General features: G+C 28.9%; 1 protein-coding gene across 1 annotated transcript in view; it reads right to left on the bottom strand.

Annotated features, from left to right (window-relative positions):
• LOC111622764 (myosin-I heavy chain-like) overlaps positions 1–10318 on the bottom strand; it is a 45193-nt gene extending 34875 nt beyond the window's left edge. Inside the window, exons 1-2 of the mRNA XM_023365187.1 lie at positions 10214–10318; positions 7559–8133 (exon numbers count right to left, since the gene is read on the bottom strand). Of these exons, the coding sequence (XP_023220955.1) occupies positions 7559–7915 (357 nt within the window). The 5' untranslated portion in view covers positions 7916–8133; positions 10214–10318. The remainder of the gene's footprint in view (positions 1–7558; positions 8134–10213) is intronic.
• Positions 10319–13450: the final 3132 nt, after the last annotated feature.

Consider the following 13450-nt stretch of genomic DNA (forward strand, 5'->3'; position numbering starts at 1 on the left):
CTTAATAGACATCTAATTGGCTCTCATGTTATGCATGTTAAGGTGCACGTGCGCCAATTTTTCGCGTTCACATAATAATTAATAGCCACTCCAATCGATGTTTATTTGTTTTAAAACGCATGCGCACCAATTTTAAATGTTTAATTCTAAATATTTAAATTTAAAATCTCTTTTTTGTATGTTCAAAAACGGCTAGTATCGTTAATGTTTTAAATTTAAATGTATGGTTCGAATTCTTTATTCGAATTTAATTTTACCTGAAGACGACGTGCTTATTTACGTCGAAAGCGCTCGTAAATTAAAAATAATTTCAAGTATATTTAACGCCTCATAGACTGACGTTCTTGGAAGTTTTGATTGACATAAGTTGGCGTGACATCCAACCCGTGAACTCAATACACCTAACAAAATGATTATTTAATTTTATAAAAGCTTCAATTGAAAAGTAAATTTGTTTATTTTATATTTTACAGCATTTTATAATATAATATTAAATAAATAATAAAATTATAATAAAAAAGTTTCAAATTTTCCTTTAAATTAGTCCTTTAAATATCCTTTTTGTTAGAACTTCTATGTAATGAATAATAATAATAATAATAATATAAAAACTGTCATCTCTGTGTGTGTGAATTCCTTATAACTCCTGCAATTTTTGTCCAATCCCGATGAAATTTTGGTTATATTTGTTTTACATTCTGTCAGAAAGTATAGGCTATTTATTTTGCAGAAATATTAGCTATAGAATAAATGTTTTATTGATTTCAGATCAATGATTGAACTTGCATTGCAGTGATGTCAGTGACCTCATTTAGTTCATGCTTGACAACAGAATTTCTCTTAAGTTGTGTTTTTAAATATTTTGGCAAATGACATATTTTAAAGTTACTTCATTCAGTTTAAAATTTAAATTTTAAGAAAGATAGCCACATTGTGTCGCTTCTATAACAATTTCAAAAAAAGTTTTTTATAGTGATCACATAATGTTCTATTATCCAATTGGAAATAACAATCTAACAAGCCTGTTATTTAAAATGTATTATCACACATTAACCATGCCTCCACGGGCAGTATAAGCTACTTAATTTGTAGAAACATTAGCTACTCTTCTTAAATTACTTGAAATCCGTGCTCTTCTCAATTCTTCAATGCTTGGCAGGGGAATTCTTCTGTCCATGCTTAGCAGAAGAATTCTCCTGCCAAGCATGGACAGAAGAATGCAAAATACTACAATTATAGCTTTGTAGTATTTTGCATGGAATAATCCCTAATCATTTTTTTACTTTCTATACTTCACAAATTTCATAGAATGCATGAATTTGCATATTCAGTAATTAAAATAATACTATATTTAAATGTTGAAATAATATTTAAATTTCATTAATAGTAAATTTGATATTTATATCAGTTTCAAGCTATTTAATCGATATACTAATAGTCTCCAAACATTATTTTAAATTTATTTTTAAATATTCAATTTATGTTAAATATTTAGTTTGATGAGGAATTTATGTAGCAATAGCCAATTATTTTCACAAGTATAAAATAAAAAGTAAGAAAACATACCAAAAGCTTCCAAAATAGTATTAGCTTCTAATATTTGTTCTTCTATCCAGGTGGAAACATTTGTTGTAACAGTACAAAGATACTGAAGAATAAATTTGGTAGTTTCTGTCTAAAAATTAAAAATATGTGTATGTATTACCATAATGTAAATGCATATAATAATAATAATATATATATATATATATATATATATAATATAATTGAAAATACCATTAACAACATATTTAGGCATTAAACATTAAAATGAAATAAAATTTGACTAACAAAACAAACACTTTAAAACAATAAATTTAAGAATGTCTTCAGGTGTAACTTTAAAGATGTTGAATTATTTTAAATTCAAAGTTGTGAAATAAACAAACAACAACAAAATAGACGAAATTACATATCATCACAAATTAAAACAATACAGTACAATCTTGAAAATACAACATAAAGTATATGAGACTAGAACAGCAATTTAGTCTTACAGCTAAAAATAAATCACTGGGGCTAAAGATCATTCAGGTATTACATCAATAGTTTATGGGGAAGGAAGGACTCATTTAGGTCATGAGGGAGGGTGAGCCTTTAATGATATAAGATTGCACCTATCATTTTTCTCTCCAGTTATAACAGAATTGTCTGAAAATAATTTTGTGTATTTGCAAAATAGTTTTAACTTCTGGCCTGGTGATATACTTAGAGGAGTATTTTGGTTTCTAATGACTGGTGATGATAGGACAGAGAAGATAAAAAAAAGACAAATTTTTGCTGATATAATACAGTAATACCCCGACTTACGCTACCCCGACTTACGCGAATCCGGAGTTACGTGATTTTCAAATCTCGTCGATTCGTCTTTTGTTTGAGCGCCACGCAACTCTTAATTACTCATTTCCCCCCACACTATTGTTCGGCTTACATGTTCGGATGTGTTCGACATATAGTTGCAATTTATTTTGTGTTATTTGTACGTATTTATATGCAAAATTATACCCCGACTTACGCGAATTCGACTTACGTGGTTATCGCTCGGTCCCACCTATCGCGTAAGTTCGGGGTATTACTGTACTTAAACAGCCCCTATATGAACACAATGAAAAAATTCTGACTAGTATTTTTCTTTTTTCCATCCAGCACTAGACCTTCAACTCTCAAGTGTAAAAACATAACAGCAGCCTAAATTTACATAACAAAACCAAAAATATATATACTGCATATGAGTACTGCCAACTAAACTGAGGGGGCTCAGCCACCTCATTGTCCATTTATCTACAGCTCTTTAGAACCTAACAGTAAACCAGCTCTTATACAAAGAGAAAGATTCACAATGCTAGCTTAGAATTCCTGGAATATATAAGATCTACCTATAGGATAAGAGATTCCACATATGGCAAGAATACAAAGGGGGCTATGTAAAAGAGCCTGACATGTTTAAAAGAGCCTGAAGCAGATATAAGGTCCACACCCTACAGCCCTAGCTACATATATCACAGATTCTGAAATTGTAGTAGTTAAAAAAGCTGGGTTAATATAAAAAGTAACTGTCAAAATAGTAACTAAGTCATTCAAACCTTTTTAAGCAGCAAAGAACATTTTTAATAACTAATATTTTCAGTTTTATAAAAAAAACCATCTTCAAGTTTATAAATATTCTATCAAAAATTTTTATTACATTAGCAAGGTTGTGACTGAAGTTTTCAATGCAAAAACATGTTCAATGTGTGACATTCAGCGCCGCCTTCCTGTAAGCCTAGAAATTTGACAATGGTGTTTGGAATGTCGAGCATGATTCCACTGACATTTCAAACGCCATTGTCAAACTTCTAGGCTTACAGGAAGGCAACACTGAACACCCGACATTCACGTTTTCACATTGAAAACTTCGGCCATAACCTTGCTATTATTTCTCCATCTTTACTGATATTTTTATTTACATTTATTTCTATCCTTTGTTTGTAGAACTGAAATCATTGGAACAGCTTGAAATTTATCAATCACAACCATCTTTCTAAGTGAATGACTAATTGAATTGACTTCAAGGATCGAGACCGCATCTCTACTGCAAGGAAAGTCTTTTTTGAGATGTAATGGACAGTTTACAAGCTGTGCAGTGATCATATTTTAGCTTATTTGCTACTAACTTGGGTTAAGTTATAAAACTAGATTTTTTTAATTAAAAGGTCATTTTAAACTATTTGAAACTATATGTCACTTTGAAATTTAGACAATCATCATATTTTTTTTTTTAAATATAAGCTTTAAAAAATACAAATATCTATAACCTTATTTTTAAATTAAAACCAAATGATTGCTGGATTATATTGAGTTATATTAATCCTACTAATTACTAATTAAATATCAAGTAATTTGGTCTCAAGGTAGGTGCTAGGTGCCCTCTCTTAATACATTTAATAATTATAATTAAATTAATATTTAATAATCAGTTAAGAAGGTTCTGGAAGAAAGAAGCAGTCTGAAGTGACACTCAAACTAACAACTCCCATTTGCCGTACAGATGTGTTGCCAGTTACAACTTTGACCTCCATCTGAACTTCAGGTCAATTCTTTCTTTCAGAACCTTCTAAACTAATTATTAAATTTATCAAGAGGGGACATCTACCACCTACCTCTAGGCCAAATTGCTTGATAGCTTTAATTAGCAAAGTAGCATTAATATAGTCTGATGTAATTCCAGCAATTGTTTGCCTTCATTTTTAAAAACTATTCCTGCACTGGAATATTCTTTATTTAAAAACTGGGAAATATAACTGAATTTGGAACATAAATGCTACATATTTGAATGTTCTTTTTTCATTTTGTTCTTCTTTTCAGAAAACCAGTGAAGATAGCCTTTAAGAGTTGAAAATGTTTTGATGACCATACTGTCCTGCTGAAGTTAAAAAGCTAATGTAATTTTATTGGAACTCAAATCCATAATTTATACTAATTGTGCAAATGCATTATCAATTATATTATCTAAACTTCTATCTAATCTTCAATTCCAAACTAAGAGATTTAACTTTACAGGTATCTCACTGCATTAACTAAGGATGATTTTCACCTTAGCCTTCCATGGTTTTCAGCTGATTTAAGCTTTCACTCCAGTATGGTATATATTAGTAATTATATATAGACAACTAAGTATAAATTAGAATAATTTTTCTAATAATCTGGCCTTGGGCTTTGTTGTGTATGTGTAAAAGGATCACAGTCAAACAAATATATATATATATATACACACACACACACACATCATCTTGAAAACTTGATTTATAGTTAAAGCCAAATGAATTATCAGGCTATAATATGATTATGTATTTAAGAACAGTAATAATTTAATTTAATTTAGAATTTCTGAAAGACAAGAATTGGCCTGGAGCAGGACTCAACTAGCATGAGATGGCAGCATAACTGCTTACTGTGAGACCCACTATTTCCCCTAAATTTTCATTGTTATGGTCCAATTTTGAATATATATATTTCAAATATATTCAAAATAATGCTAATAATAATAATTCAAGAATATATAAATATTCTTTATATAAATATATAGAANGTTCACGGATTAAAATATTATTTATTGATAATAAATGTTATGAGATAAATTTATAAATTGCTTAATAAAAGAATATTATATAAATATATATATATAATATATACAAGAATATATAAATATTATTAAATTATTATTAGCACTATTGGTACAATTTAATTTTAATGAACTTATTTTAAGCAAATAATATAATATCTTTAAATAATAAGTTGAAATTTTATTGTATTTTAAACTATATATGTATTTTATATTCCTTTTTTTTTTGTCCAGTCTGTTTGTTCATCAAACAATTATTAGCTATCAGATAAGACACCCTAATGTTTATGTTATCAAGCAGTGTTGTAAAAAAATTTTGCCTATTTTCTTGATTTTAGGGACCCTCCCTTCTAAATTTGTAGCAATACAGATTAAAAATAATCAAGAGAAACAAATTATAATAAAAAAATTATCAATTAATTGTTATTAATCTCATAACATTCAGAGAAAAAGATGAAGGAAATGAGCTTCATTTTTCCCTTTTCAACTAGTGTTAAATACAGTTATTACTTTATCCAAATCACGTGGACATACATAATTCATACTAAACAAGTAAGAAAAACTAAAAATAACCAATCAAGCTAATCTTTCATTACATCAACTTCCTCCAGAATAAAATCATGATTGGTCAGAAATAAGAATAAAACAAAAGGGAATGACAAAAAACACAAAGGAAAAAAAACAGGAGAAAGAGAGAAAGAAAGAGAGAGAGGAGAGAAGAGAAGAGTGAACACAACATCTAGAAAGAGAGTTAACTCAGAGAGAAGAGAGTGAACACAACAGTAAAGAGTCACACCAGAGGAATATCAAATCTGGAGGAGATAGAGTCAGTGCAATGAGAGAGATAAGGTGCAAAAGAAAGAAAAGAAAAAGGAACCGAAGAGAAAACAACAACTCTTTTCCTAGTATGTTGTGAGTCACAAAGTTTAGGTTTCCTCCCACTAGGTATTCCCAGGTTTAATAGTATACAAATAGCTTTCAAGGATAGACTTTGTCTATCCAGATATAGGTATATTGTTATTGACATGTTTAGACTTAATTTTAATATTATGTTTAGTTTTTGTAATGATTCTTTTTTGTTCTTAAGTTCGTTTAGTTGATTTTACATTCATCCTCCTGAGAGGCTTATTCCTGGACTTCAAAGTGACTCTTACCCTCACACGTTATGTATCTCAGCCTTATCTAGAGTCTAAATTGGAAGTGTGTCTGATAATACAAACCTGATGGAGGTTCCCTACATAAAACTTTCAGATCTCAATTTTGATGTCCCCAAGTCCCACACTACCTCTGGATAAATTATTTAGTATTTAATTAATTACAAAGCCATATTATAGCCTGATAATTCAGCAGTTCATTTGGTTTTAGTCAAGCATTTTTGTATTTATTAATAACATATAATTAGTTTATCAAACAAATCTAAAACAAATATTTAATTCAATCTAAGCACACATTCAGCCAACCTTACAGTGTTGAGCTAAAGTGCTACGTACTTTTTTTTTGCTGAATGGCATCCCATATCTGTAATTTTGAGTATAGTTTGTTTATTATAATATAAAGTAAAACCTGATAATACTAGCAAATTTTTAATATATAAAATCTTATATAATATTATATCTCANTTACTTCCATTTTAACAAAAATAAACAACTGAAATGTTCCCAATTCTGAACAATATTATATGAATGAGATCCAATTTAACACTTCAGTGTAAAAAGTATCACATTAGACTGGCATTTTTAACAGCAAAACAAGATTTTTCTCAAGGTCATAAAATACGCATGAACTTATGGACTGACCTGATTAGGTACTATAAGTCTAATACAGTACTGTAATTTTATACATTTCTTGTGAAAAAAACATTTCTTATTCAACGGCCACAAAAATTATTTCTATTAATGATGTCTCCAAAGTTCAGTGAATTTTTCGCAGAAAAATAACCCGCCGTTCGATGTACTGCTCTGTGACGAAAACAAGCTTAAGCAATGGCATCATCAAATGGCGTACACTCGGTAAGTAATCCTATAATTTTTTGTTTATAGCATAGTTTATACGGATTATTCCCAAAAAAATTATACGTGTTTTGGAAATGTTGAGTCAAATTGGTCTCGAATCAATTAATTTTATGGAAGAAAACCTTTCAAACAGCCGTAGTCCGTAAACTGCACACATGCCGAGCTGTGATTGGCTCATGTATTTAAGGATTCCTACAACGCAAAATTCTTATAAAGTGAAACATATCTACCACATTAATATATACAGTTGACCGACTGTATATATTAATTTACTTAAGAAAATTAACATATTTTTACACTGAAATTTCAAGAAATATTCCTATGTTCTATCTTACAAATATTCAACTATATCTCTATTTTTTTTATATTTTGATGTTTATGAAAAATGAAATAAGAATGTACTTACTTCATGTAACTTTAATGGTATTTCAGTAACATTTCCTCTGACATTTATTTGACGCTGTAATGCCACTTGAGTAAGTCCTTCAGGATCCAGCCCTAAAAGAGTAGCTACAGTCATTATGATTTCTTCATCATTTGATGTCAACTGGCAGTTTTCTTCATCCACATCTTCAAACTGTAAATTTCCTAGCCATAAAATGGCACTCAAAACACCAAATATACCATCACACATGTCAGAAGGCATGTTTAGAACTGACATAGCAAGACGTAAGGCATCAAACATATGAGCATCATTGACACCTTCAATTTTAGTACAACCACTTTGGTTTAGATAATTATATGATTCTGCTGGACCAATCATAAACTGATCCCTTAATTCTTTATTACGTTGTGCTCCAGCCACTAATTGATAAAATACATGATAATTCCTTTCACCTACAGACTGAAAAGTAATTCTTGACTGTTCCAGTAGATAATCTTGTATAATACATCCTTTAATTTGATATCTTGAATCAAAACACACTTGAATGAATTTTCCAAACCTGCTAGAATTATCATTTCGAACAGTTTTTCCATTTCCTGTACATGATAAATATATTAAAATATTAATAAAGAAATATATTTTAATATATATCAATATGTTACAGTTATAACAACATTATAACAAAAAAATGAATTAAATTTATATTGATATTGTATTATATCCTTCCTCTTTACGTAAAAAGTATCATCTCATCATATATATAAATTATTAATTTTCCAGCTAATGGGCATAGATTGTTTGAAATACATCAGTTAATACCTAATATTTTTATTAATTAAACTTTGTATTTTGTATCCTACAGATGATTTCCCATAAATTGAAAACAATTAGAAATTAAATCAATGTTTCTCTTTTTACCAAAGACAAACCAATGTTTGTCTTTAGTAAATATTTCAATAAGCTGACTTATTTACTTTCTTGAATGGCTATGAAAGAATATAACTTTTATAATGAATTTCATAAAGTCATTTTTCTGAATATGTATCCAGAGAATATATATAATAAAATCTTATAATTTGTGGATTTATTAAAAAACAAAACATAAAATTTTATCAAATAATATTTTGACTGCAAAAATAAAGAATTTTAAATCTGTTATTAATGATTAATGAATATAAAATACTGTTTAAGAACTTACAATGAAAAAACTATAGAATAATTAATTCCAATAGATATCAATAAATCATAAAATAGATAAACACTGATAAATCAAATTAATAATATAAAAACTATCTTATAAAATGCAATTCTAGAATAAACATAATAAAATGTCAAGTAAGTAAATAATAAATGTACTCTATATATATAAAATACTTATATATACTTAGCTTAAAATCATCATAACACTTTTTCCATCAGAAAACTTTTTTGTGGAAAAAAAATGGAAACAGCAGCACCAAAAACCAAGCAATAGAAAATTTTTGTTATGAATAGTTTATGTTAAGAATAAAGGGACATAACTCACAGAGCAAGTGAGCAAAGCAAGTGGGAAGCAAAGCTCTCTAGTTGACATTAGAAACTTATTAAATATAATATAATATTAAATAAATAATAAAATTATAATAAAAAAGTTTCAAATTTTCCTTTAAATTAGTCCTTTAAATATCCTTTTTGTTAGAACTTCTATGTAATGAATAATAATAATAATAATAATATAAAAACTGTCATCTCTGTGTGTGTGAATTCCTTATAACTCCTGCAATTTTTGTCCAATCCCGATGAAATTTTGGTTATATTTGTTTTACATTCTGTCAGAAAGTATAGGCTATTTATTTTGCAGAAATATTAGCTATAGAATAAATGTTTTATTGATTTCAGATCAATGATTGAACTTGCATTGCAGTGATGTCAGTGACCTCATTTAGTTCATGCTTGACAACAGAATTTCTCTTAAGTTGTGTTTTTAAATATTTTGGCAAATGACATATTTTAAAGTTACTTCATTCAGTTTAAAATTTAAATTTTAAGAAAGATAGCCACATTGTGTCGCTTCTATAACAATTTCAAAAAAAGTTTTTTATAGTGATCACATAATGTTCTATTATCCAATTGGAAATAACAATCTAACAAGCCTGTTATTTAAAATGTATTATCACACATTAACCATGCCTCCATGGGCAGTATAAGCTACTTAATTTGTAGAAACATTAGCTACTCTTCTTAAATTACTTGAAATCCGTGCTCTTCTCAATTCTTCAATGCTTGGCAGGGGAATTCTTCTGTCCATGCTTAGCAGAAGAATTCTCCTGCCAAGCATGGACAGAAGAATGCAAAATACTACAATTATAGCTTTGTAGTATTTTGCATGGAATAATCCCTAATCATTTTTTTACTTTCTATACTTCACAAATTTCATAGAATGCATGAATTTGCATATTCAGTAATTAAAATAATACTATATTTAAATGTTGAAATAATATTTAAATTTCATTAATAGTAAATTTGATATTTATATCAGTTTCAAGCTATTTAATCGATATACTAATAGTCTCCAAACATTATTTTAAATTTATTTTTAAATATTCAATTTATGTTAAATATTTAGTTTGATGAGGAATTTATGTAGCAATAGCCAATTATTTTCACAAGTATAAAATAAAAAGTAAGAAAACATACCAAAAGCTTCCAAAATAGTATTAGCTTCTAATATTTGTTCTTCTATCCAGGTGGAAACATTTGTTGTAACAGTACAAAGATACTGAAGAATAAATTTGGTAGTTTCTGTCTAAAAATTAAAAATATGTGTATGTATTACCATAATGTAAATGCAAATAATAATAATAATATATATATATATATATATATATATAATATAATTGAAAATACCATTAACAACATATTTAGGCATTAAACATTAAAATGAAATAAAATTTGACTAACAAAACAAACACTTTAAAACAATAAATTTAAGAATGTCTTCAGGTGTAACTTTAAAGATGTTGAATTATTTTAAATTCAAAGTTGTGAAATAAACAAACAACAACAAAATAGACGAAATTACATATCATCACAAATTAAAACAATACAGTACAATCTTGAAAATACAACATAAAGTATATGAGACTAGAACAGCAATTTAGTCTTACAGCTAAAAATAAATCACTGGGGCTAAAGATCATTCAGGTATTACATCAATAGTTTATGGGGAAGGAAGGACTCATTTAGGTCATGAGGGAGGGTGAGCCTTTAATGATATAAGATTGCACCTATCATTTTTCTCTCCAGTTATAACAGAATTGTCTGAAAATAATTTTGTGTATTTGCAAAATAGTTTTAACTTCTGGCCTGGTGATATACTTAGAGGAGTATTTTGGTTTCTAATGACTGGTGATGATAGGACAGAGAAGATAAAAAAAAGACAAATTTTTGCTGATATAATACAGTAATACCCCGACTTACGCTACCCCGACTTACGCGAATCCGGAGTTACGTGATTTTCAAATCTCGTCGATTCGTCTTTTGTTTGAGCGCCACGCAACTCTTAATTACTCATTTCCCCCCACACTATTGTTCGGCTTACATGTTCGGATGTGTTCGACATATAGTTGCAATTTATTTTGTGTTATTTGTACGTATTTATATGCAAAATTATACCCCGACTTACGCGAATTCGACTTACGTGGTTATCGCTCGGTCCCACCTATCGCGTAAGTTCGGGGTATTACTGTACTTAAACAGCCCCTATATGAACACAATGAAAAAATTCTGACTAGTATTTTTCTTTTTTCCATCCAGCACTAGACCTTCAACTCTCAAGTGTAAAAACATAACAGCAGCCTAAATTTACATAACAAAACCAAAAATATATATACTGCATATGAGTACTGCCAACTAAACTGAGGGGGCTCAGCCACCTCATTGTCCATTTATCTACAGCTCTTTAGAACCTAACAGTAAACCAGCTCTTATACAAAGAGAAAGATTCACAATGCTAGCTTAGAATTCCTGGAATATATAAGATCTACCTATAGGATAAGAGATTCCACATATGGCAAGAATACAAAGGGGGCTATGTAAAAGAGCCTGACATGTTTAAAAGAGCCTGAAGCAGATATAAGGTCCACACCCTACAGCCCTAGCTACATATATCACAGATTCTGAAATTGTAGTAGTTAAAAAAGCTGGGTTAATATAAAAAGTAACTGTCAAAATAGTAACTAAGTCATTCAAACCTTTTTAAGCAGCAAAGAACATTTTTAATAACTAATATTTTCAGTTTAATAAAAAAAACCATCTTCAAGTTTATAAATATTCTATCAAAAATTTTTATTACATTAGCAAGGTTGTGACTGAAGTTTTCAATGCAAAAACATGTTCAATGTGTGACATTCAGCGCCGCCTTCCTGTAAGCCTAGAAATTTGACAATGGTGTTTGGAATGTCGAGCATGATTCCACTGACATTTCAAACGCCATTGTCAAACTTCTAGGCTTACAGGAAGGCAACACTGAACACCCGACATTCACGTTTTCACATTGAAAACTTCGGCCATAACCTTGCTATTATTTCTCCATCTTTACTGATATTTTTATTTACATTTATTTCTATCCTTTGTTTGTAGAACTGAAATCATTGGAACAGCTTGAAATTTATCAATCACAACCATCTTTCTAAGTGAATGACTAATTGAATTGACTTCAAGGATCGAGACCGCATCTCTACTGCAAGGAAAGTCTTTTTTGAGATGTAATGGACAGTTTACAAGCTGTGCAGTGATCATATTTTAGCTTATTTGCTACTAACTTGGGTTAAGTTATAAAACTAGATTTTTTTAATTAAAAGGTCATTTTAAACTATTTGAAACTATATGTCACTTTGAAATTTAGACAATCATCATATTTTTTTTTTTAAATATAAGCTTTAAAAAATACAAATATCTATAACCTTATTTTTAAATTAAAACCAAATGATTGCTGGATTATATTGAGTTATATTAATCCTACTAATTACTAATTAAATATCAAGTAATTTGGTCTCAAGGTAGGTGCTAGGTGCCCTCTCTTAATACATTTAATAATTATAATTAAATTAATATTTAATAATCAGTTAAGAAGGTTCTGGAAGAAAGAAGCAGTCTGAAGTGACACTCAAACTAACAACTCCCATTTGCCGTACAGATGTGTTGCCAGTTACAACTTTGACCTCCATCTGAACTTCAGGTCAATTCTTTCTTTCAGAACCTTCTAAACTAATTATTAAATTTATCAAGAGGGGACATCTACCACCTACCTCTAGGCCAAATTGCTTGATAGCTTTAATTAGCAAAGTAGCATTAATATAGTCTGATGTAATTCCAGCAATTGTTTGCCTTCATTTTTAAAAACTATTCCTGCACTGGAATATTCTTTATTTAAAAACTGGGAAATATAACTGAATTTGGAACATAAATGCTACATATTTGAATGTTCTTTTTTCATTTTGTTCTTCTTTTCAGAAAACCAGTGAAGATAGCCTTTAAGAGTTGAAAATGTTTTGATGACCATACTGTCCTGCTGAAGTTAAAAAGCTAATGTAATTTTATTGGAACTCAAATCCATAATTTATACTAATTGTGCAAATGCATTATCAATTATATTATCTAAACTTCTATCTAATCTTCAATTCCAAACTAAGAGATTTAACTTTACAGGTATCTCACTGCATTAACTAAGGATGATTTTCACCTTAGCCTTCCATGGTTTTCAGCTGATTTAAGCTTTCACTCCAGTATGGTATATATTAGTAATTATATATAGACAACTAAGTATAAATTAGAATAATTTTTCTAATAATCTGGCCTTGGGCTTTGTTGTGTATGTGTAAAAGGATCACAGTCAAACAAATATATATATATATATACACACACACACACACA

This window comes from Centruroides sculpturatus, unplaced genomic scaffold (genome assembly GCF_000671375.1).
Source record: "Centruroides sculpturatus isolate CEXI.00-Female unplaced genomic scaffold, Cexi_2.0 scaffold157, whole genome shotgun sequence".
NCBI lineage: Eukaryota > Metazoa > Arthropoda > Arachnida > Scorpiones > Buthidae > Centruroides > Centruroides sculpturatus.